Source organism: Canis lupus, chromosome 13 (assembly GCF_003254725.2).
Source record: "Canis lupus dingo isolate Sandy chromosome 13, ASM325472v2, whole genome shotgun sequence".
Taxonomy (NCBI): Eukaryota; Metazoa; Chordata; class Mammalia; order Carnivora; family Canidae; genus Canis; species Canis lupus.
Genome location: NC_064255.1, coordinates 35,321,132 through 35,347,428, shown reverse-complemented (window position 1 = coordinate 35,347,428; position 26,297 = coordinate 35,321,132). Strand labels below are relative to the sequence as shown.

At 46.0% G+C, this 26,297-nt stretch overlaps 1 protein-coding gene across 2 annotated transcripts in view; it reads left to right on the top strand.

Annotated features, from left to right (window-relative positions):
- Window positions 1–26,297, top strand: part of TRAPPC9 (trafficking protein particle complex subunit 9) — a 543,982-nt gene that overhangs the window by 60,133 nt on the left and 457,552 nt on the right. For both annotated transcript variants that reach the window (XM_025450136.3, XM_049092784.1), the window contains 2 exons: window positions 6,652–6,868; window positions 11,544–11,687. In XM_025450136.3, the coding sequence (XP_025305921.1) occupies window positions 6,652–6,868; window positions 11,544–11,687 (361 nt within the window). The remainder of the gene's footprint in view (window positions 1–6,651; window positions 6,869–11,543; window positions 11,688–26,297) is intronic.

Below are 26,297 nucleotides of genomic sequence, written 5' to 3'. Positions count from 1 at the left end.
AATACAGTATATTAGGAATTCAGAGGTGAACATGGAATACTCTCCTCTTTTATGGAGTTTTTATTCTATTTGAGGAGACAAATCTGTGTTTTGTGAGCTTGGTGGAAGGAGGTATTTATTACAGTCAGGCAGGAGAGGGTATGAAGAAAATGATGATGGGTGGGTGATAGTTTGGTTGTGTATGATCTTTTAATTGGCTTTTAGTTTCAGGCTCCATGAGTTTTCATTGGAGGGAATAGATTTTGTGGAGAATACACTTAAAAAACTCAGGACTTTTTAGAATTAAAAGAACAAGGGACGCCTGGGTAGCTCAGCGGTTGAGTATCTAGATGCCTTCAGCTCAGGGTGTGATCCCGGAGTTCCAGAATCGAGTCCTACATTGGGTTCCCCACAGGAGCCTGCTTCTCCCTCTGCCTGTGTCTCTGCCTTCTTTCTGTGTCTATCATGAATAAATAAATAAAAATCTAAAAAAAAAGAATTAAAAAAATGCTAAGAAAGATGTACTCATAAAGTTTGTGCAGTCATCAAAGTACACCTAAGCTTGCTTGATCACTAAACCTAAAGATTGTAAAAGTAGGCAGGACTTCTTGAGGCCTGAGAAATTGGTTTCTAAGGTCATCCAAGAATGAATCCGAGGGAACCAGGGTGAGCAAAGTTAGGCTTTGACTTTGCCACTTTCGGGTAGTATACTTACTGAGGGTGTTGATTGTTCATAAAGTTTCATCTCTCTTTAAGGTTTGTCAAGGTGTTGAGCACATGGTCTGTACACCTGCTCTAGGAGCCTTTTAAGTATGTGCCTAAGAGTGTGGGCACAGCTATCCCTATGTCATCCATCCCTCCACTTGTCTTCAAATGGTGCTGGGAACTCAGCAGAGTGATTGCTTATTGACTTGTCTGTCTCCTCATGACCTTGTCAACCATCGAGGGCCAGATCTTATGTAACTTTGTTTTGTTTCGATCCTTTCCCTTTGAATGATAAAAGCTAAAGAAAGATCCAGTTACTTTAACAGATGCTTTTTAAAGACAGGTCCTTGGTACAAACCTTGTAATCCTGCTTTGGGATGTAGGGAAGAGAGTTACATTCTTTCCTTTCTAAACTGTTTTGACATACATATATGGAAATTTGTGTAATTTTGAATATATATTTTCTCTCTGTATAATTACGGCTAGAAATAAATGTGGGTAGAAACAGAATGTGTTTTCCACACTTGAGAATGTACGATCTCCGCAGTTTTCTGCCTTGCTATTTCACAGTCATTGCTGGTGTGCCATCACCAGGCCAGCTCACAGGAATTGCCACAGCCTTGTTCTTTAGGTCACTGGAGGTGCCAATGTTTGAGATGACTAAAGGCTGTTGAAGCATTTTTGGGAGCATATCTGGCTGGCTAAGTTTGGATTAATACCAGTTACCTCAAAGGCATTAATTAACAACTGGTATTTCCCATTTCTTGAACACCCATCAGGAGCTTTAAGCTATGCTGGCTGTTCACATTATTTCATTTAGTCTTTCTGACAATCATGATTAGATTTTATTATCCCCATTAATAAGGAAAGTGCCAAAGCTAGTAATGTGCAGATTTGAGAATGGCATTTGGGTCTTTCTGATTCCTGTGTCTGTACTGTCCTTCTTGATAGCCAGGAGACTCTTCATAGCTCCGAGTTTCTTGATAATATTAGTGCTTTCTTTGTAGTGGTGTGAATAAAATAGGTATAAACTTACTTTCCAGTTAGAAAAGGAATGGTGAATTCACATTTGAATTCCTCAGAGTCCATCTTTAGAGTAAACCTACTTGTCTTGAGTAGTCTTTTAGTTACTTTCCATTGGAGCTTCATGTAGATATCTGGGCCCTGGTGGGCTCAGCCTTCATGGCTGTGCAGTCTACTGAAAAATTAGAACAAAGAAGTGCTGATTAATACTCCCTAAAAGAGCAGTAGATTGGAAATGAGTTTGGGAATTTGATTTCATTTCAAATTTTTGTGAGGATTGACCTAAAATTTTGCCTGGGACTCTTGTATATTCTCCAGATTCTTAGGCTGTGGATGTCTATGGTGACCTGACGTGGCTTTGTCCTGAGGCTCACAGGGTCCAAGGCCGATGAGGAGCTTTTCAGTTAAGTGTTTTCCTGGGGCTCTGAAGCAGTTGTGCCCAAGATTTTTCCATTAAGAATCTTTTCTGGGGCTTGGAGTGATTGCACTTCCACTTATAATGTAGTGTTTATACTTGGTTTCTCATTATGTTGAAATGATATAAGAAGAATGAAAGAGTATATTACTAATAAGGATATTCCAGTCTTTCATCTTTAATAGTGTCCATGAAAGAATCAGTGGGGACTCTGATGGATTGGAGGCCACAGCTTGTGATCTTTATTTTAGATGGTGGCCTCATTGAGGGTACTAGCTATGATGACTAATATTTTTACCTTCCCGAATATCTTTTTCCATATTTTAAACCAAAAGGGATAGCTGAAGTTCTGGGAGTTTCCAGACATGTGATAAAAGCATTAAGTATTCCTGTCTCTCCTGTGTAGACCTCCTTAGTCCTTGTTCATGGCTGCATCTCACTACACTGGAATCTCTCTGCAGCTGGTACTGTATGCAGAGAGCAAAGACTGGGTCCTTTTCAAACTTGCATATGCATGGATCCTAGACCTAAGCATAAAGCTTCTAGAAAAAAACATAGGAGATATGTTTGGGGTTTTGGGGTAAACAGAAGTCTCTTAGGCAAGGGCACAGAAGGTGTTAACCATAAATGAAAAATAAATTGAGCTACTTTACAATTGATAAATTGGTAAATTGAACTCATTCACAATTCTGCCTATTACAAGACTCCTTTTGGAAAATAAATGGGCAGCAGACTGGGAAAAGATGACATTCAGAATATATTAAGAACTCCTATGACATAGACAAATGACTAACTTAAGAAATGATCAGAAAATTTGAACAAATGCTTTATAATGGAAGATATAGCAGTGGCCACTAATCATATGAAAAAACGTTTGACATCATTAGTTATCAAGTAAATGCAAATTAAAGCCACCAGAATGGCTAAAATAGAAATGACTGATAACACCAAATGTTGGTGAGCACATGGAGTAACAGTAATTCTCATACATTACTGGTGTGAGTATAAAGTGATGCTTCCACTTTAGAGTATAGAGAGAATGTACTTCATAATTAAGGCCATATGTGACACATCTTCAGCCAACATCATAATGGTGAAAAGCTGAAAGCTTTTCCTCTAAGATCAGGAACAAGACAAAGATGTCCATTGTTGCTACTTTATTCAACATAATACTAGAACTTCTAGCTGCAGCAATCAGACAAGAAAAAGAAATAAAAGGCATCCACATTTGTAAGGAAGAGTAAAATTGTCTCTATTTGCAGATGATTTGATACTAAATAGAGAAAACCCTAGAAATGCCACCAAAAAACTATTAGAATAAATAACTGAATTCAGTAACGTTGTGGGCTATAGAGTCAATATATAGAAATCTGTTGTATATCTATTCACTAATAAAGAAATGACATATCAGATAAAGGGCTAGTTTCCAAGATCTATAAAGAACTTATTAAACTCAACACCAAAGAAACAAACAATCCAATCATGAAATGGGCAAAAGACATGAACAGAAATCTCACAGAGGAAGACATAGACATGGCCAACACGCATATGAGAAAATGCTCTGCATCACTTGCCATCAGGGAAATACAAATCAAAACCACAATGAGATACCACCTCACACCAGTGAGAATGGGGCAAATTAACAAGGCAGGAAACAACAAATGTTGGAGAGGATGCGGAGAAAAGGGAACCCTCTTGCACTGTTGGTGGGAATGTGAACTGGTGCAGCCACTCTGGAAAACTGTGTGGAGGTTCCTCAAAGAGTTAAAAATAGAGCTGCCCTACGACCCAGCAATTGCACTGTTGGGGATTTACCCCAAAGATACAGATGCAATGAAACGCCGGGACACCTGCACCCCAATGTTTCTAGCAGCAATGGCCACAATAGCCAAACTGTGGAAGGAGCCTCGGTGTCCACGAAAGATGAAGTGGATAAAGAAGATGTGGTTTATGTATACAATGGAATATTACTCAGCTATTAGAAATGACAAATACCCACCATTTGCTTCAACGTGGATGGAACTGGAGGGTATTATGCTGAGTGAAGTAAGTCAGTCGGAGAAGGACAAACATTATATGTTCTCATTCATGTGGGGAATATAAATAATAGTGAAAGGGAATATAAGGGAAGGGAGAAGAAATGTGTGGGAAATATCAGAAAGGGAGACAGAACGTAAAGACTGCTAACTCTGGGAAACGAACTAGGGGTGGTAGAAGGGGAGGAGGGCGGGGGGTGGGAGTGATTGGGTGACGGGCACTGGGGGTTATTCTGTATGTTAGGTAAATTGAACACCAATAAAAAAGAAAAAAAAGAAAGAAAGAAAGATGAAATAACCCCATTTACAATTGCATCAGAAGAATAGAATACTTAGAAATAAACTTAACCAAGGAGGTGAAAGACCTGTACTCTGAAAACTATTAACACACTGATGAATGAAATTGAAGGTGACACAAATAAATGGAGATATTCCATGCCCATGGATTGGAAGAATTAATACTGTTAAAATGTCCATACTACCCAGAGCGATGTACAACACTTGCTTGGATCTCTCTCCCCAGGTAAGAGAAGCAAAACAAACTATTGGGATTATACCAAAATAAAAGGTTTTGCAGAGCAAAAGAAACCATGAAGAAAACAAAAAGGCTACCCAGTGAATGGGAGGAGATATTTATAAATGATATAGCCAGTAATGGATTAATGTGCAAAACGTAAAGAATTCATAAAACTCAAAACAACTTAATTGAAAAATGGGTGGAGGACCTAAATAGACGTTTTTCCAAAGAGGTACAAATGGCCAAGAGACACATGGAAAAGCGTTCAACATCACTGCTCATCAAGGAGATACAAAATAAAAACATGATGAGATACCACCTCATACCTGTCAGAATGGCTGTTGTCAAAAACACAAAAACAAAAGGTTGGCAAGGATGTGGAGAAAAAGGAAGCCTCATGCACTGTTGGTGGGAATGGAAACTGGTGCAGCCACTAGGGGAAACATCATGGAGATTCCTCAAAAAGTTAAAAATAGAGCTACCACACCATGCAGTAATTCTACTTGTGGATATTTAAACAAAGAAAGTAAAAACACTAATTTGAAAAGATATGTGTACCCCTATGTTTATTGCAGCATTATTTATGAAGCCAACTACTGCTTGGAAGTAGCCCAAGTATCTGTCCATAGAGACACACACACACACACACACACACACACACACACACACACACTGGTATATTACTCAGCCATAAAAATAATGAGATCTTGCCATTTGCAATGATGTAGATGGACCTAGAGGGTATAATCCTGAGTGAAATAAGTCAGAGACAAATATCGTATGATCTCGCTAATTTGTGGAATAGAAGAAGCAAACCAAATGAGTAAACAATTATAATGAGAGAAACAGACTCAAATTCAGAGAATAAACTAGTGGTCATCAGAGGGGGGATGGGTGAAATATGTGAGGGGGATGAAGAGGTATGGACTTCCAGTTATAAAATAAGTTACAGGAATAAACAACACAGCATAGGGAATATAGTCAGTAATATAGTAACTATGTGGTGAGAGATGGTAACTACACTTATGGTGAGCATTTGATAATGTTTGTAATTGTTAACCCACTGTGTTGTATGCACTGAAAATGCACTAATATATGTCAACTAATTTCAATTAAAAATTAAAAAATTAATACAAAAAATGAGGCTTCCACTTTAGAAAACGTGTGGTCGTCCTGTGGGCTGGGTGGGGGGCAGAGAAGGAACGTGAACACAACCCAGGAGAAGGAGGAAATAACGTGGTGGAATCAGAAAGGCTGTGAGGATTTAGGGACAGTAGAGGCCGCTCACACCAGAGATCAGCGTCTGGGAGGGGCGGCGAGCAGGGTGCTGTAGTGGGAAGACATGGGCACCTGTCTGCTCCTTGGCTTATCCTGCCTGGAATGTCCTTGCCTGGCTGACTCCTTAGTCCTCGTCTCATTTCTGTTTCATCGTGCTCAGAGCCACACTTCGGTCACTTCCTCATCATTGTCTTCCCTGAGGGCAGGGGTCTTTCCCTGTTTCATTCCTTCCTGTGTGTGCCCAGCCCCAGGAGTGGCGGCTGCAGAGAAGGCATTCGATGAACTCATGTTGACGGAATGGGAACACAACACCCATCAGGGTTGTTGCATTTGGCTGGCGCACAGGGAGGCAGTGGGATCTAGAGTCAAGGGGCAGACTGGGGTGCCAGGGAGGCTCTGGGCTTGTGGGTATGATACTGAAGGGTTTCCCAGCATATCCCAGTGGATGGCAGGCTCTGGACTGTGCTCTGGTCATACCAGCCCACAAAGGAGAAAGGACAGGATGACCTCGAAGAGGTGGGCCTCAGAGCTTTTGGGCCTTGCACGTCACACTGCTTCCATGCTTTTCTGGGGAGTGTCATCACGGTGCACTGTCCAGGCCCGGCCTTTCCCCAATGTTTCATCATGTCTTTGTTTTGTGAAAAAGCTTTTTTATGTGTTTCCTTTCTCAAAAACTTTACTTCCTGTCTGTGCTTCAGCTTTCAGAGGAAGAAAAAATTCAGCGGTACAGCATCCTCTCTGAGCTCTACGAGCTGATTGGCTTCCATCGAAAGTCTGCGTTCTTCAAGCGTGTGGCCGCTATGCAGTGTGTGGCCCCCAGCATCGCGGAGCCTGGGTGGAGAGCCTGCTACAAGCTCCTCCTGGAGACGCTTCCCGGCTACAGTCTGTCACTGGATCCCAAAGACTTCAGCAAAGGTACTGAAAGTCTCATTGTTGGAACTAAAAATGTCGCTTGGACCCTGTTCCCTGTGGGTTGTTTGAGCACTTGCTCTCCTGGTTAGGCACTATGGTTGGCAGGAGGGTTCAAAGATGACTAAGCCCCATCCTGCCCTTGGGTACTTATGATAATACAATTATAATGAAAAGTAGTGCTGCTTTGCTTGGGGACTGGCATTCTTTTGGCTGGTCCCTTTCCTGCCCCTGGTAGTGGTAATTGGTGTTAAGGGCAGAAATAACTGGGGATACTTGGGTTGCTCAGCGGTTGAGTGCCTGCCTTGGGCTCAGGGCGTGATCCTATTTTGGGGATTGAGTCCCATGTCGGGCTCCCTATGGGGAGCCTGGTTCTTCCTCTGCCTGTGTCTCTGCCTCTCTCTCTCTCTGTGTCTCTCTTGAATAAATAAATAGAATCTTAAAAAAAAAAAAGGGCAGAAATAACTGGACAAGCCATAGACTTTGTGGGATTTACATTCAAAAGGCTCAGTGGTGTTGGTGGCAGAGACGTCAGAGCTGCAAAGGTGGGGATGAGCTCACTTAGGCCACCTTCCAGAGAGGTTTCATGGGGGGTGGTTAGTGTTTAGGAGGAGGGTATAGTTTTTAGAGCATTTACATGATTGCTCTGTAGAGAGAGGATAAAGGGTAAAGGTTTCTAGCTGTGCTGGGAATGGAGTCCCTTCACTGTGCTTCAGGGAGGCTGGAGGCAAGGTCCCACTTTCTCTCAGGTACCTTTTTTTGGTGTCCTGTGAATGTAACTCCATACTGCCTCCAGGAGGGAAAGCAGACTGCCTGGGCTTTGTGCAGGTCACCCCAGGAGTTGTCTGATGTGTCCTGAGAGTTCAGAGTCGGAGGCCTCCTTCCGGGATGCTCTTCCCTGCTGCTCACTGTGTAGCTGCCAGCCATCCTTAAGGTCTTGGCTGGATGTCACTTATGCAGAGGTCCCCTGTGGCCCCTCAGCCTATGTAGAGTCTTTTTATTTCTCCTTTTTTTTTTTTTAAGGTTTATTTATTTGTGAGAGAGAGAGAAGACAGCAGATGTGTGAGCAGGGGTGGGGTGGGGGTAGGGAGGCAGAGGGAGGGGGAAAAAGAATCCCAAGCAGGCCCCACAACCAGCACGGAACCCATCATGGGGCTCAATCTCACAACCCTGAGATTGTGACCTGAGCCAAAACCACAAGTTGGACGCTGAACTGACGGAGCCACCCAGGCACCCCTTATTTTTCCTTTTTCATCGAATCCTGTTGTTCTTCTGTATGGCATCCCATAATCTGCAAGCGCATTTAAAAATCAGCTCAGGTTGGGGCACCTGGATGGCTCAGTCAGTTAAGTGTCTGACTTTCAATCCTGGCTCAGGTCACGGTCTCGGATTCGTGAGATCAAGCCCCACTTTGGGCTTTGTGCTGGATGTGGAGCCTGCTTAAAAAAAAAAATCAGTTGGGATGATGATTTAACACCTGCCTCCCACACTATCCTGTGTGCCTGTGAGAGCAGAGCCTCTGACCATCACCATGGCCCCTGTGTGGCGCATGGCCAACGTCCCAGGAGATACGTGTCCCATAGGACCAAAGCCTAATGATCAGCTACAGCCTCATGTGTGGGCTGCCAGTTGTTGAAAAGGATTTCTTGGTCTTAATTTTTAAATCATATGAACAAAATGTTTTTTTTTAAATTTAAATTCAGCTAATTACCATATACTGTATTATTAGTTTCAGAGGTAGCGTTCAGTGATTCATCAGTTGCATACAACTTTCAATGCTCATTACATCACGTGCCCTCCCATCACCCAGTTACCCATCCTCCCACTCCCTTCCAGCAACCCTTAGTTTGTTTCCTAGAGTTCAGAGTCTCTTATGGTTTGTCTCCCTCTCTGATTTTGTCTTCTAAAATGTTTCTTTGGAAAAATAAAGCAAATAAGCACATCTCCAAGTGATTTGGTACTTTTTACTTAGCCTTCTTTTTTGGGAGGGGACATTTGCCATCTTTTTGGGGAAGAGGTTGAGAGAAAGTATGGAAGTGAGATCAAATAAAGTAAAAATGATAAAGGTATGGAAGTGAACTCAGAAAAAGTAGAAATGATAAATGTTGGCTGGCTATGTTTTTAACAGGAAATAAAAATCACTTTAAACTCCATCTCCACTGTTGCTCTGGACCACTTCAAATATTTTTCAGAATTTAATAGAAATGTACTCAAACCCTGGACCTGTGAATAAAGCAAATTATCTGTATTCTCAGGATCTGAAATATATTTATTTCTATTTCTCAAAATGAACATTTTTGCTAGCTGGTTACAGAAGGTCAGTGCAGGCAAACAAATGTGAACTGTGTGTATTTGCCAGCTTAATGGGCTGGTTGTTATCACTTTAATCTTATTTCTGTTGCTGTATATGAAGATCTAGGAATATGCTGTGTATGGAGATCAGCCTTTTCCTGAGTGAGGGATTCAGTCTTCCCCAGGAGCACTTATGAGAGGCTGGGATGGCAGGTGGATTTGCTTTAAGGTACTAGTTGTAATAAATTCTCAAATCAGTAACATTTTGAATGCAAGAGTGTGGAAAATTTATCACTTGGTCATATGTTGCAAATCTGGCTTATGAATAAAAAGAGTCAGATTTTATTGGAGGAACATAGAAATTGTGACTTGTACGCTATTTAGCATTAAGGAAATTTTTACTCAGTCTTACAATTGCCTGTGGTAGGAACTGTGTCATCATGTATTAGAAAAAAACAACATGGTGTTATTTGCCCAATTTTTAAGTGAGAAAACCTTCTGATACTGTAGTGTTATTAGTTAAATTGGATTATTTAAAATTTATGACTTGGTTAGTCATGAAGTTGATTTTAGCTTCTTAATCCTTTTACAAATCTCTTACTTCACTTTGGCATTTGGTCTTAGCTTCTTTTGATAATGAGGAAATATTGGAGAGACTTGGCTTTCTGTCCTTTCCTGTCATATGGTAAGTACTGCTATTTTATGTTCCTAAAGGTTTTTGTAAGATAGAGAGGTTCTAGATATCAGGTAGTTTTTTGGTGTGTGTGTGTGTGTGTGTGTGTGTGTGTAGGTTTGGTCACCTCCAAGAATTCCAATTTAAAAAGTTATTATGAAGTAATTTAAATATAAATGAAAGAGAATAGTACAATGAGCCCATCACCCACAGTAAGTGGTTATCAAGACTTTGTCACATGTGCCTTATTTTTATCTTTTCTTTCTTTTTTTTTAAAAGATTTTATTTATTTATTTATGAGCGACACACAGAGAGAGGCAGAGACAGAGGGAGAAGCAGGTTCCTCACAAGGAGCCCGATGCTGGACTTGATCCCTGGACCTAGAATCATGCTCTGGGCCAAAGGCAGACACTCAACCACTGAGCCACCCAGGCATCCCTTTATCTCTTTTTCTTAAGTTTATTCTTTGTTGAAGGATCTTAGGGGAAATCTCAGAAATCATGTCATTTTACCTTACATACTTAAGTTTGATGTCTGAAAAATAGGAGCATCATGTTTTACCAGGCTTTCCTGGCTGTGAAGGAAATTGAGGATTGGTGGAAGAAACAAATACACGAGCTTGCAGGGGCCTCACTGTACCTGCTGGGTAATGCCTGTGGGTCAGAATTTGTGCACGGTGTAGCAGAAGTACATGAAAGAGCTGGCCAGCCGTGTAGTGCAGGGCAGTGGGAGAGCAGCTTAGTAGGCCTGGGGCAGGAGGAGCCCCGTGGTTGGAGTCTTCATCTTTTTCTGTACAGCGCATCGGGTCCCGGACACACAACACTGTACTGTAACCTGTTTGTGTTTGAATCCTGTTATGGGGTCTCCTTCATGAAGGTTTTCAAGGTAGAGAATATTTAAAAGTAGTCATTGTTGCCAGGAAGGAGATGGAATAAATAACTCTAAGATTCTGAGGTCTTTAAACAAGAAAAGATTTTATTTGTTAGACAGAAAGACAGTACAAGCAGGGGAAGGGGCAGAGGGAGAGGGAGAAGCCGGCTCCCCACTGAGCAGGGAGCCCGACTGAGGGCTCAATCCCAGGATCTGAGGATCGTGACCTGAGCTGAAGGCAGACGCTTAACCGACTGAGCCACCCAGGCGCCCCTAGGTTCTATGGTCTTAAAGAGGTATTTTTCAATGATGTGCAGTCAACACCCTCCACCCTTAAATTTCAACCATGCTAATTTGTTTTGGAGGGAGCAGCCGCAAAAGTCCATTGGTAACCTTTTTCCTAATTTAACTATCCGCTGTTACAAGCTTTTCTTATACATTAAATTAAAAAAGCACACGAAGGCCCATCAAATACCAATTATTTTTTGAAAAAATAATTGTGTATATGTAACTCAAATACATGCCCCTGGAAACAATTTTTGGTTATAATCTTATTATAATGATCTCAAAGTGGTTATTTTTAAATTGTGTCTTTGCAGAAGAGAAAACATGTTCCATAAAACATGTCTTTTTACCGTATGAAAAAAACACAGCACAAGTTCTTTCTGGGCTAAGTTAAACACAGGAAGTGTTTTTTCTTGCCCTTTGGGTTTGGTAGTTGAAGCATTTGTCTTTACATCACAAGTTTTACAGATACCATTAAACGTATTTCCGAGGAAGGCTCGAGTCTGTGTCTGACGCGCCCTCCTGGCGCCCTCTGAGGACGCTTTGTGACTTCCCTCACAGGCACGCACCGCGGCTGGGCTGCCGTCCAGATGCGTTTGCTTCACGAATTGGTCTACGCCTCCCGAAGAATGGGGAATCCTGCTCTTTCTGTCAGGCACTTGTCCTTCCTGTTGCAGACCATGCTGGACTTCTTGTCAGATCAAGGTGAGTGGACTCAGTGAACGAGAGCCCCCTTCGTGCCAGCCCGCAGAGACCCCGCGCTTAGGTTTACGTGGTGGCGCTTCCCGGTCTGCTGCTTAGAAGGCACCGTGCTCTGCTGTGTCCTCAGCTCCCCGTGCTGCCCCTGCTGTCCTCCCTGGGCCCTCTCTCACTGCTCCGTGGCTCCCCTCTGCCTCTCAGTCTCCGGCATGGGCTCCCCTTCCCGTAGCCTACGCCATATAGAATAGAAACGTCCAAGCATTACATTTATACCCGGAGGTGCACAATTCATAAGAATGTCCCTTGGCTAATTTTCACCGAGTGACCACTCCTGTAAGTGGCAGCCAGATGGGAAGTCTGACCAGAACCCCGAGGACCCTGCTGTGCCCCCCTAGTTATAGTCCCTGCAGCAGCAACTTGGGTCTTACTTTTGCAGCCAGAGACGCAGCTTGCTCTGTGCGCCCGCGGCCTCGTGCGGTATCTCTGCCCGCGCCGCAGGCTTCCTTCTCCTGGCCTCTCCCGTCCATCATGTGCTTTTACTCTTACTTACTCTCCCGTCCAGCCTCTGCTTTTTGGGTTTCAATCATGCCCTGTTTGTTTCCAGCCCACATTCTACCCTGGGCCCAGCTATGTTGATCCTGCTGCTTGCAGGCTGTCTCCATTTGCATGTCCCACGGGCACTTGAAAGTGAGCACATCCGCGGTGCAGCTCTGTTGCTTCCCCAGCACACCTCCCTTTCTGCCTGGGCCGTGCAGCCAGGCAGTGCATGTTGCCCATTGGCTTCTTTGGGACGCACTCTCTGCCCTGGAGATGAGTGCGGGGGGTATTTATTAGGAAGTGCTCCGGGGATCAATACCAGTTGAAGGGAGGAGAAGGAGGCCAGATTGGGCAGAGGAAGGCTGGGCCTCAGAACGGTGTTAGCAGAGGCCCCGCCCCCGCAGAGCTGGCCTGCATGGTCACCAAGCCAGGCTCAGTGACTGGCAGTGCAGTGCCTGGTGAGGCAGTTTCTGGAGAGGCCTCGGCTGCCCCAGGCAGAGATACCTTGCTATGTGGTGAGGGGCTAGGCCTCCTACTCCCACACCCAGGTGCTGGATGCACATCGTTCCCAGGAAGGGGGCATGGGCTTGGACGAGGTGGCTCTTTCCAGCTGGGAACAGTCCCAGGAGAGGGCAGCACTCGTGTCACCTGGGGGATCCATCCTTCATGCCCAAAGTGTCCCAATGGGGACCTGCCACAGCTCAGCCACTGTGCTCCTTCAGCCTGCACCCTGGCATCGGTCAGGTGTGCTTCCTCTGTCCTCCCAGCTTTGAAATCAGCGTGTATTGCCGTCCCTGTGCCTGTGGCTGGTCCCTATTCCCTGTGGCAGTCTCCTGGGCTGCAGGATCTACTGTGGGTGTGAGGCTTCAGTACATGAGTTCCAGTGTGCATTTATGCCAGAACTCACACAAAGACTCCGTAATGGTCAGTTTCAAAGCAGAAGGACTGAGTTGGTGTGCGATGGCCCTTATAGAAGCAGGGAAATGGTCGGTCTGACTCCTGTGCGTTTCTAAAACAGGAGAGGAAGGGGTTCCGTCATAGCTATTATGTAAACTACGTATGTAATCCATTGTGTTCTAGGCAGAGGCTGTTGAGGACCCTGGCTCCTCACGAAGTTCGAGGGATTGGGTGAGATTCCTCTTGTGTAATCTCCTCCTCCACACCCTGTGTGTCCTTGAACTTCATCCAGGCAGGCTGCGTGGACTCCTCATCGCACATACCGTGAAAGCCTGTTGTGTGCTGTTCTCTTCTCATGAGAGGTGTCTGTCCCCATGCCACCTGCTGGGACTCGGGGTCGTCTGTTTCCCCCAGGTGACTCCCACAGTGACTCCTCCCGCAGCTCCTTGTTGCTAATGACCTTGAAGCATTTACCACTTGTGGTGCTTGTTTGTATCCCTTGGGCTTGGAGCACCCCAGGGGGTGCTGGTGCATCACTGCTCACAGAGAGGCACCTGCGGATGGTGAGACCACTTCTCCTCTGCACCTAGTGGGTTTTCGTTGAGCAGCAAGACCATCATGACAGCTGGCTAGATGAACGGTTGGCACCTTGGGATCCTCTGAAGTGTGAGGGGCAGATGAAGGCAGAGTCCCCAGAACAGGCCGACTCTAGTGTCCAGTGGGGATGTGGGCCTGGGTCTGTTGTTTGATGTGTTGAATTTTTGCTTTTTGATGGGTGACTGCTCTCCTCAGCCACCCGACGGTGTCTCACCCTCCCCACCACCCAGCTTCAGTGACGATGCAGTGCCCGGCACAATGTCCAGGGTGAGTGGACTCTTCCCACTGGGCTTTTTTTTTTTTTCAAGTTCTGAGTACCTCCTGACCCACGGCACATGGCCCTCCTTTTGTCATGATTGTGCTCTCTCTCTCTTTCCCCACACGGCTCCCATTTAACTCTGCGCAGTCTCATGTTGCTATGAGTTGTGAAGACAGGGCCCTGTGTCCTTGCCCTGAGCTGCTCACACCTTCACTTGCTTCATCTCAGGCTTTTTCTCTTAAATTCACATCCCCCGACCTGTGGCAGGGCCTTTGTACTCTCTCCTTCCCCCACCCCCTGTTCCCTGTCCGCTCCTCTAGGTCTGGATTCCCTATCACCAGTCTCTGACAAGTCCCAGCACCACCAGGGTCTCCCACTCCGCTCCCTTCGTTCATGCGCTGCTCATGACTATAGCGGAAGAATCCTCGTGTCCTTCGTTGGTCAATGGCTGTCTTCCTTTCTGGAGCTCCGGAGGGAAGGAGCTTGGTGGTTATTGGAGGTCATGTTGTCGGACTGTGGAACAAAGAGCCGTCTCCTTAAAGGCCTGTGTAATGGTATTTGGTTAATTGGAGTCTTCGGAGAAAAGGACAAAAGTCAGGAAGTTTAAAGAGTTCTTCCCAGCCAGCTGCTGGCTGTCACCTCAGATCAATGGTGGCAGTCTTTCTGGGCCTCCGTTTTCTCATTTGTACACGAGGATGGCACAGTTGTGAGGTAGTTTTCATTTTAATGATAGATATTTTATTTTTTAATTTTAAAGTTTTATTTATTTATTTATTTTTCTTTTAAAGTTCAGGTCTTTTTCTTTTTTTTTTTTAATTTATTTTTTATTGGTGTTCAATTTACTAACATACAGAATAACACCCAGTGCCCGTCACCCATTCACTCCCACCCCCCGCCCTCCTCCCCTTCTACCACCCCTAGTTCGTTTCCCAGAGTTAGCAGTCTTTACGTCAGGTCTTGAACTCATGACCCTGCTTGAGACCTGAGCTGAGATCAAGAGTTGGTTGCTTAACCAACCGAGCCACTCAGATGCCCCTAATGATAGATATTTTAATTTACTTGATGACCTTTCCCCTGGAGAGCTCATGGTATCATTTATAGAGTTGATAGTTAACATTCCTAAATACTGCTGCATTGAAATGAAATGTGGACTAGAAGAACAGCCAAGAAAGAAATCACTGATCCTGGGCTTGAGGGAAGGGCTTCCTAGCATCCTTGTTGTATGTCAGCCTGAGTATTTGCAGATGGAGAGGCCATGGCCTGGGGGCTTCTTGCCCCGTCCTCCCCCACATGTACTGTCTCATGTGTGCAGGTTAAGAGTGAACTCATGAGTTAAAGAGGATAGTTGTTAACACAAAAGGCATCTGGTTCCTGGGACTCTTGTCATGTTTTTCTTTTCTTTTTTTTTTAAGATTTTATTTATTTATTTATTCATGAGAGACACACAGAGAGAGAGAGAGAGAGAGAGAGAGAAAGAGAGGGGCAGAGACACAGGCAGAGGGAGAAGCAGGCTCCATGCAGGGAGCCTGAGATGGGACTCAATCCCGGGTCTTCAGGATCAGGCCATGGGCTGAAGACAGGTGCTAAACTGCCGAGCCACCCGGGCTGCCCTTGTCATGTTTTTCAAGATGGAAGTACTAACTTGAGAATTTGTGGACTCTTCATGGGAAGCATGGCTGTGTTACTGTTTATGATCATTGACTGGGGGTCCCTGGGCATGCAGGTGCAGCCTCCACGGCAGCACGGCAGTGGACTGGTGAGCTCCGTGGGTAGTGGCTGCAAACCTGGTCCTGTGACCTGGTCCTGTGTGCTGCACAGGAGTCCCTTGAGAAGGAGCAGAACCCCTGATCACTCCTGTTGGTGCCACAGTAAACAGACCCAGGGTGAGGGAGGGGTGCTGCTGAGACTGTGGGACGACCAGTGAATGATCTTGAATTAAGGAGCTTCTGACATGAGACTTGTTTTACCGTGTTACGGTAGCAGAGAATGCTGTGTTCTTATTATAGGGTCGGATGCTTTATTAGTGAAATTTAAACTTCACGTAGTTGCTTGGGCTTTCCCTGCGGAGGTCTAAAGGATTTTTGTGTTTTACTGTGTTCAGAACTTTGCTGGAGGATACAAGGTCAAAAACCTTCCAAAGATCCAGTGTTTCATCTACTTGGCAGGACTCTGTCGAGTAGAGATAAGGTACCTGACATGCATGACAGTGTGTCTAATGCATAAAAGTGCTTAATGAATGTTCTGAGACATCTGTGTTATTTCTCTCCCAGGGGCCCTGGACTCCAGCTCCTTGGTCAGAGGTTGCAGGTTCTTTCGCCTGAGGTACCTTAAGAAGACCCAAGAGAAATGGAATCTCTTGTCAAGGACACAGCAGAGTGAGCCCAGAGGGCTAGCAGATGTGCAGATGCTCTGATTTGTGTCCTATTTGATGATTAGCAGTAGCAGTGCTAGCAGGGCTCCTCTTGTCTGATGGGAGCAGAGAGGGATGTGGGTGGCAGGTGGGAAAGGAAAGAAGGATAAGGATGAGGGACCAGCAGAGCCGTCAGGCACCATCTCTTGGCGAACAGTGGTTGGCCAGGCTGCCACCTCCATGCCATCTGGTGTCCTGCCTCTCCCGCACTTGAGTTGTTGGGAACGTGACCCTTGCTGCCTTGCCATTGAAGGTGTGGATTTAGATCAGCCCCTCAGCTCATGGTCCAGCTGGAGGAGCACAGAATCCCAGGCCTTGTCATCTAGAACATGAACTCAATTTGCTGTTACAACCCGAGGTCAGAATAGAGGCTCCGTCTCTGAGCCCCAGACCTGGGTCTCCAGCAGCCCGTGGATGTTTGAGCATCACAGACCTCAGAGCAGCTGTGGTGTGGCCCGTCCCCGACACAGCAGGTGTGCTTTTGGCTCCAGGAAACCGAGTATCTTACTAAACTATATTATTATTTTTTTAAGAAAATATATTGAGAAGGAACTCATGTACTGCACAGTTCACCCGCCGCAGGTACCCATCACCCTGTGATGTCCACCTTGCAGGAGCCTTGTACCCCTCAGACACTGTTCCCCAGGCCCCCCCCCCGCCCCATCCCTCAGCAGGTGTGATCTGCTTCTGTCTCCCTAAATCTGCCTGTCCTAGGTGTCTCAAGTGAACAGAGCCCCACAGTGTGTGGCCCTTGGTGTCACCTTTCACGTGCTGTGATGTGTCCACGCCCTGCCTTGGAGCGCTGCTTCTGTGCTGCTGGCCCTCAGATCCATGTGTCCAGCCTGCTCTCCCCCGAGATTTCACAGGAGCATCGTCTCCTCTCCCCTGAAGCTCTCTCTCGCCTTCCCCCACCTGCCTTTTCGGGTGCTCCTCCGGGGAGCAGGGCAGTCTGTGCCGCAGCCCCCCACTCTCACCCCCACAGCCGAAGTGGGGAGCAGGCACTCATTACCTGCTGATCTTCCTGCGTTCATTCTCTCTCTCCTCAGCTCGCTCCTTAGCTCGTTAGTGAGCAGCCTGGGCGAGCTCTCGGAAGCTGTGTCGGACCACACGCCCTCCTGCGTCCGGCCTCCGTGGCCTCATTGTGCCTTGAAGAAACCTAGATTCCTCATCGTGGTTTATGACATGGGTCAGCTCGCTGTGGCTTGTGGGTCAGATCTGCTCCCACCTTTTGGGTGGCTCTGGCCTTCCTGACAAGAAAGGCTTTTATAGAGGAACACTTGTGATCAGTTTGATGATAAGGATTTGATCTTTGAACGCTGATTAGATGAAATGTCATCACCCTCCAAAATTTTTTTTTCTTCTCATTTTTAAATCTGTGTTAACAAAAATTGTACTCAATTATGTATTTTGCATTTCACCAATAGGAAGTGTGTTTTCTCACTTGCTGTATGTAAGTACCTACGTAACATCCATGATCAGCCTCTTGGTTCACAAAACCTAAGATACAACGTCTAGTCCATTATGGGAGGGTTTGTCTTTGCTAATCCGTGGTTTCCAGCGCCCTGGGTGCCCTGATCCCTGCCTGCCCCATGCTCTCTGGTTCACTGTGTCTCGTACACTGCCCTGCTCAGGGGTCCTTCTCTCCTTTGAGCCTGTTTGCTTTCTCAGGCCCTTTCTCTCTTCTGGATGCACTGTGCCCCAGCCCTCACGTGGGCGCCTCCCTGTGTCACTCCAGTCTGACCTGAAGGCGTGAGAGGCCTTCCTGACCTTCTAGTCCTCGGTCCTCCCAGCCCCACAGGCCTGTTTCCCACCACCCTGGCTGCTGGGGGTCTGGGCAGGAGGCCTGGCTGAGGGGCTGTGGCTCAGGCCTCTGCAGGCATCCTCCTTCAGGAACTCACGTGTGAGCTACCTTTGAAGCAGGGTGCCGAAGCCTGGTTTCCTTGTCCATATTATTTTATGGGAATGAAAATGCATTTCCTCCTTCACTGTAAGCATCATCATGAAGCACAGATGAGATGGGAGATGGGGGCTTTGAAAATGTCGAGAGCTAAGTGCTTGCTGTGCTCAGTATCCTGTACTTGCTCCTTCCTGGTCTCTCCCTCTTCCTGCCTGTTCCTTCCCACGCCCTTGCACTGTTTGGTGGTTCCGTATATCAGATTCTGAGTTGCCCCAGATTTGAATTTGGATACTGTTGTCTTTACAACTTCTGGGACCTTGGGCAAATAATTAACTTCCTTCAGCCCTGGTTTTCTTACCTGTACGCCGAGAACAGGAGCATCTCACGGGGCTATTAATTTTCAGCTAGGTGTTGTGCCAAGAGCCTGGCGCGGTGTCTGACCTTATAGTGGCCATTCAGTGATGAGAACATCTTGGGTGATTGTCTCTAGAGAACAGGCCTGAGGAAGAGTCCTGGTTAAGGGGAGAGAGGAGTCCATAAAAACAGATGGATACAGAAGCATCATGTAGCAGTTGACAGTTCTTTTCAGAGGTTGAAGAGTTTGCAGTAATGTTCCATGAAGAAGGTGATCTTGACCTTGAAGAACAAATTGGTGTTTGCTAGAACATGCTGAGCAGAAGAAATAGTTTCACTTAGAAGTTCTTTCTGTAATGCTGGTGGACTTAAGGGTATTTACTTTGTTAGGGAATGTTGGGTACAGTAGTTTGGTGTGATTCTGTTGTCTGGAATTTGGGGAAGCAAAGTGGATGATCAGTAGTTGTGCAGTATGACCCAGCAATTCCACTGAGTAGGTGTTTACTCAAGAGATTTGAAAACGTATGTCCACACAGAAACCTGCCCATGAATGTTCATAGCAGCACTGTGTATAATTGGCCAAGAAGTGGAAACAAAAGTATCTGTGGATGGATGGATGGATAGATGTAGACGTGGTGCATCCTACCTGGGTGACTCTCTTGCTCATCCCTTTTCCCTTTGCTTTTTCCTGCCTGCCTTCCTTGGCTTACGTTTGCTCATCTTTCACATCTCCGTGTAGACACCATGTGTATATTTATCTATGGAGCCTTTCTTAGTCCTTTGGGGCCAGCTTGTGTTCCCTTGCAGCGTTCCCACCTGGTGCATGTAACTTGCCCACAGGAGCCCTTCTGGCTCGCCATATGCCAATTGCTTTAATTTGATGGACAGACTCCCTGGCAGGGCTGCAAGCACTCTGAGGGCAGGGTCTCTAACTGGCTGTTTCTCCTCCTCCCCCCCCACCCCCCCCCGGGACCTTGTGGCACAGATTGGCATGCACATATTGTTGAATGCATGAATAATATATGTCTTTTTTTTTTTTTTTTTAAGATTTATTTTAGAGAGAAAGAGCGAGAGCGCATGTGTGCATGAGCAGGTGGGGGAGGGGCAGAGGGCGAGAGAATCCTCAAGCAGGCTCCTTGCTGAGTGCAGAGCCCAAGGCAGGGCTCGATCCTGACCTGCGCTGAAGTCAAGAGATAGCCACCCAACCCTCTGGGCCACCTAGGTGCCCCTGTTTTCCACTTTTCAAAAACAAGATTCTGGAGACTTCATTCATGGACCACATAATTCGTCCACTCAAAATGTGCACTTTCAGTATGTTCACAGATATGTGCACTTTTCCTCACAGTCATTTGAAACCTATTTATCACCTCAGAGAGAACCTGGTATGGTTCCTGTAGCTAGCTAGCGATGCATGTTGGCATTCATGTCTTCTTGAATGCGCTAATAATAAATACTTTGCTTTGCTTTTAGTTCTTTATCTGGTCTGTATTTGCTGTTATTGGCAATGCCGTGGTGAACATCTTTAGATCTTTGGCTTTTTTAGCAGGACGGAGATTTTATCCAGAGAGGGCTTATTGGATCAGTCATTTTGAACATTTTTTATTGCTGTTAAAGCATATTGCCAAATTGCCTCTGAAAGCATTGTTCTGATTATACTGCTAGCAGCCGGGCTGCTGATTCAGTATGTACAGAAGGCTACCTTATTGTTTTAATTTGTATTTTCTTGGTAGCTGGCAAGGTTGAGTATTTTTCCTATGTGTTTATATACTAATTGTATGCTTTTCATACAAACCTCTTCTGCAGTCTTCTGGTTGCTTTCCTGTTTCTGGCCTCATTTGGTTCTCATTTGTTGGATTTGGGAGGCAGATAGGGTCCCAGCCACTGGGCTGATGAGGTCTCTGATGCTTTGAGATGCTTAGTAGTTTGCCCAGAGACTCCCAGTTATTCAGGAAAAACCAAGCCTAGAACCCATCTTTTAGCCCTCATTGGAGGATGTATGCACAGCTAACTGTAAAATCTGTCCAGTGCTGTCATATACCAGGCTGGTGTCAGGCAGGTTTAAAGGGTCAGGATGCCTCCCACAAGTGCTTCCCTGGACTGAAGCTGAAAGTAGTAGGAAAATATTTTAAACATTTGGTGGTGGTCTCAGCAGACCTTGACATTGGAAACAGATATACTCTGTGTCCCCACCACCCCCAGCAGGTCCTTTTACTTTAGGAACTTAAAGTCTGCTGTCGTGAACTCCCTATTTCAGCTCAGCCTCATTTTCTCCCTGAATGGCCCCTTAGCCTTCTCATATCATCAAGCTAGTGGCTCTTGAGTGTGGGAGTTTGGAAATGTGTGGCAGTGTTTCCAGTATAAGGGTGGCCATGCATGTCATTTGCACGTAGTCTGAGGAACAAGAGCCAAATGTAGGGGCAGGCAGGTCCCACACGACAAGGCACGTCCTATCACGATGCCAGCAGTGCCCCGGGAAACCGCTCTTCCCTGGGGGCACTGCTTCCCTGCTGTCCTCTCAAGTGGCTGCTGCTTCTGCCCTGATACCCTATGTACCTTGGGCCTAGAGATGGGGTACAGCCTTTTCTACCTTTTCTACTTCTGGAGTCCTCCTTCAGAAACCCCCACTCTTTGTATGGGCATGTCATCAGGACTCATCACAGCTTACTTTTCCTTTGGTTGGGGTTGTTTATGAATACTCTGGTCCTCCTCCTCCTCCTCACACTTTCATGGTTTCAGCTCCTGGCCTGCTCTCCCTCACAGCACCTTTGCTGGCTCTGTCTTGGCGCCTTGAGTGTCCACGGGGAGGGTCCATTCAACGCTTTCCTCTTCCCCATCTGTGCTTTCTCCTGATGGGTCTCAGCAGGACTCTGCTTTTCCTCACACGGATCTCCAGACTAACTGCCTTCCCCATCTTCACTCCCCATCCCAGCCAGGGCCACCACTGCGTGGCCAGTTGCTGAGGCCAGAAACCATGAAGGCATTCTTGTTTTCTTCACCATGAGACCTGCATCTAAGTCCTATCAGCAAGTCCTCAGGGTCTTACCTCTTAAATAGATCCCAAAGGTGGTCACTTGTCACCACCCGTGCCCTCACAGATACAGTGGAAACCACTGCAAAGCCTCAGCTGCCGCATCTGGCCATTAAGGGTCTCCTTGGCCTATAGTCCTCCACCTTGTCACTTTTCTGCTTCAGACCATCCACAGGCTCCCATCACTTTCCCCTTGTTAGGTCCTCAAACCAGTCTCCCTCCAACCTCCGTTCATTGACTTAGCTTTAGCCATAGTTGCTCTTGCTTCTGTCTCTCCAGGGAAGCTCATTTCCACCTTGTGTCCAGGACCATGCATTGGGTCTTTCTGCTTTGTTTCCCTAAGATATTCGTGCGACTGCCTTTTCTGCAACTCTCCGGTCTGAGGTCAGACACCCTGTATTTGTCTGCTTCATGGCACCCTGTATCTCTCTGCTTTTTACAAGTAGCCGCCCTCTTTGCTAGATCATGAGCTCCTTGGGGAAGGGATCTGTCTGTCCCGGGCAGACACCTGCCTACACCTAGGACTATGTATGGCAGGTGCCCACTCAGTGTTTGTTCGCTCGCTGCCCAACGAGGAAAGTCATCCCAATGTCCTTCTACCCCCTCTTTCCTGCTTGTGAAATGGGCACATGAACCTGCTATGAGGATTAAAGACAGTGCGGATCATCCCTCCCTCTGTCTTGGAGTAGGAGGCTCATGAGTCTCTCCTCTCTTCTGTAGTACTTAGCTGCTTATGGATAAGGGTATTTGGTTCAAATTACACCTAGCCCTCAGGGGAAATACTCACAGGTTGCAAGAGAATCTTGCTGAGCCAGCAGCTAGCTACAAAGTGCAGGGCCAGTTCCAGGGTCCCGTCTGGACCTAAGGCCCAGGAGTCTGCCCTTCACCAGGACCCCTGGGAGTCCCTCACAGCAGGTGTGCTCCGTGGGCTGAGAAATGGCCTCTGATATATAGAAATTCTTAGTGGGGTATTTTTACCTTCTGTGTCTTCACTTATCTCTGAAAACCAGCATCTTCCTTTTCTCCTCTGCCATCATTATTTGCTTGGCTAGGCAGTGAATGCATAGAACCCTCAGAGGGGGACCCTCAGTACCCCTGCACTGTGGAAGCAGCATTGCCCAAATCAGATTTGTTGCCTGACACCCGATAAGATTTCTTGTGGTTTGTACAACTATATATGTGAAAAGTCATGCAAAACTACGTAAGCTGTGTCACAGTTATGATTTGGTGAAATGCTTTTATTGAAAAGAGAGAGCCTGAGGCTGACGTAAAATTGGCAGTCGTTGAGTCAGGTGTACCATCAAAGCAGTCTTCAGTGAGGGAGTCAGGGCAGCAGGCACAGCACTGTGCGGTGTTGGGGGCAGGATGAGGCCTGGACATGCCCACTTCTGCGTCGCCCACCCCCATGCTCTCGCTTACTGCCATCCTAGACTTTTTGTGAATTGTACTTTTCACTCACTTTTATACTCACTCACTTTTATACTCATGGGTATGTTCATATGTCTTCTTTACATTTTTTGAATTTAAGTAAATTATAAAATGGTATTAAAAAATAATACATCATTTTACTAGATTTTGGTTTTGGTGATTCTGGGTAAAATGGCATGACCCAAACAGTCATGAGTCTCCTGTAATATGGACTAGCAGATTAAAACACAGGGCTTGGACTTCAAACTCTGTATGTCGTATCTTATTCCCATTAAGAAGCACATACAGTCTTTAGACTTGAGTTTTTACCCGTTAGCTTTGCATAGCAAGGCGTAAGGAACGACAGTATGAACTCTGGCCAAAAAGGAAGGCCATAATCTTGAAATTGTCAAGGTAATATATATTATTTTACTTCACATTTTCCATTCTTGACATGCTTTTTTACCCCTTGTATTTTTTTTTTCCAGATGGCATATGTGGATTCTTGGAGAGTTTTGATTGATTGGATTTCATTTTTCACCTGGGTGGGGAGAAGGAAGGATAAGCTTATGAGCTGTTATGTGGGAGCTCCTCAACAAAGGGGTATAATTTGTTTCCACTGTAGTTTATACAATCCCTTTTGTTTGTTCAGAAATAGACAGAAGGGGTTGAACCAAAACCGGGTAGAATGAAGGGAAGCTTTTGACTTCCTTTTAGTTCTGTTTGAAGAGATAAATACCGTGTAGTACAACATAATAAGTACCTGCTAATGGAGTGCATTCTTGGTCGAGAAACCACGCATGTAAAATAATGAGGTGAAGAAAAACTATCAGTGTGTCAAATCCCAAATATATTAGTGGATTTAGTCGTTATGGGAAAATACTAATTTGCCAAGTTTTAGATGAACCAAAATAGAACATCCTGGGGCGGTATCACAAAAGGCCCTTTTGTACGTAGCCTCTTTGGAACACCGTGGGCCAGGTGGTGTGAGCTGTCAGCATGGAGTGGCGTCCTGCTGTCCTGTTCACCTGGCCACCGTCCACCACGCCCAGTGCCGGCTTACCATTTCTGGTCTAGAATATGGCAGCACTTCCAAGGGATGTTCTTGTCTCCCAAGATGTTTCTTGCCTCTCGGCCACCTGGAGTGTCAAGGGATCTTCCCACAGCAGGTATTTATCCCTAGCAGCCTTCCCCTGAGATAGCACGCAAGGTTCCCATCCCTACAACTAGAGTTCAAGTCCCTGGCGTGCTTTGCAGTGTCCTTTTCAGTCTGGCCCGGCCCAACCCCCTAGTGGAGGCACCAGGCTTAGCTGCTGTTCCCGGAACAGAGCCTTGGTGTTCACATCTGTGCTTTCTCTTCAGGGTTTCTACTACCCAGAATGTAGCACTAACCTCGCCCACCTCTCATATCTTCCTTGACACCTTCAGGTAGCAGAAAAAGCCTTTCTTCTCAGTTTCCCCCCACACTTATGTAACAGTGCTCATCATGTTGCATGTTAATCACGAGTTTTCACGTCTGCAGACTGCATGTGTGAAGCTGGACAGCTGGAACTGGGGCTTCCTTTCTCCCGAGCCCCAGCTTGGCACAAAGTCTGACTCACAGAGGCTCACTCAGTGCTCGCTAAATCCAGCTGCCTTGTTTTTCCTGGCCGTTTCCTTCTGGATAGTAAAGTGAGGATTGTGCCTCCCTTGACGTGCTGGTGTTAGAATTGGAGACCGCGTATCTGAAGAGTCTGAAACATAGTATGTGTTCAGCAAACCGTCATTGTCACTGTTGGTTTGCTTTTGACGTGCAGAAGTGTTTCAACACACGTCGTTCACATGTCGTTCCTGGAGCAGAGAATCAAGGTGAGGACTCATCCCCAGTATCTTCAGTACCTTCCTGGGCTCACCTGCAATCACTGCAACAATCATTGGAACAATATTGACCATAACCCAGATTAGGACAGACATTTTGCTTGTAAACCGGAATGTTTCATGAAGTGACATCTGTTCCTGCTGTGTGTGATGTCCTCTATCAGCCAGCTCCACTGCCATAACAGTGCCAGGGTGGGTGGTTTAAACGACAGAACCTTCTTTTCTCACAGTTTGGAGGCAGGGGGTCTAAGACTGAGGTGCTGGCAGGGTTGGTTTCCCTGGAGGCCTTCCTCCTTGGCTTGGAGACGCGTTCTCCCTTTGTCCTCACATGGTAGCCCTCTGTGTGAGTCCGTGTTCTAATCTCCTCTCCCCATGAGGACACTAGTCAGATTGGATTAGGGCCCCGTGCGACCTCACTTTACCTCTTCAAAGGCCTTGTCTCCAAATTCATACATATTCCCGGGACCCTGCTGGGCACAAGGACTTCAACATACGAACTTGTAGGGGACGTAATTCAGCCCAGAACATGAACTGTGATCCATCCTATTCTATCCCATGGGATGCTAGTCAGTACCCACTAGCTTGATATTTATGACCCACAAAAGAGGTCACAATGGCTTGCAGTAAGTAACAACACTTGCCTTTTAGAATTGGCAGGGGAATTGAAATGGAACAGACTCATTTGAAATGAGTCCCTGTGTACTGCGCAGTCTCTTATGACCAGTGGTACATACTTGTTAGCTTCTCTCTCTCTCTTTTTTAAAGATTTTATTTATTTGTTTATGAGAGAGAGAGAGAGAGAGAGAGAGGCAGAGACATAGGCAGAGGAAGAAGCAGGCTCCATGAAGGGAGCCCTGATGTGGGCCTTGATCCCAGGACCCCGAGATCACACCCTGAGCCAAAGGCAGACGCTCAACCACTGAGCCCCCCAGGCATCACTGTTAGTTTCTCTTCTATGTGTAGCATGTGGACAGAGTAAAGTTGATTGGCCCATGCCACCATCACATCTCCCTGGTGTCCTGCTTCATTGATTTAAGCGAGAAGAAGGAGGTATTGGTGCAGGCTTTTCTGTGTATCTTTTTTTTTTTTCTTTAAGAGATTGAGTTAAATTCAAATTAATATTGACTAAGCAACTTGTAAGTGGCAAGGGATCTATTTGGGGGAAAGAAATGGCATATCCCTCAGTGAGATAAAATGCAAAGACCTTCTTTAGACTGTTCCCTGGGTGATTATCTGTACAGATGACCCCCCCTTTGTAGGGGAAGAGATCCTCTATGCCATTCACCGAATACTGAAACCCCAATGCAGAATACCAGTTCCCGTGTGAGCTGAGGGTCTGTGTTACATAGTACATTGAAACCTCTGCAGAGGCA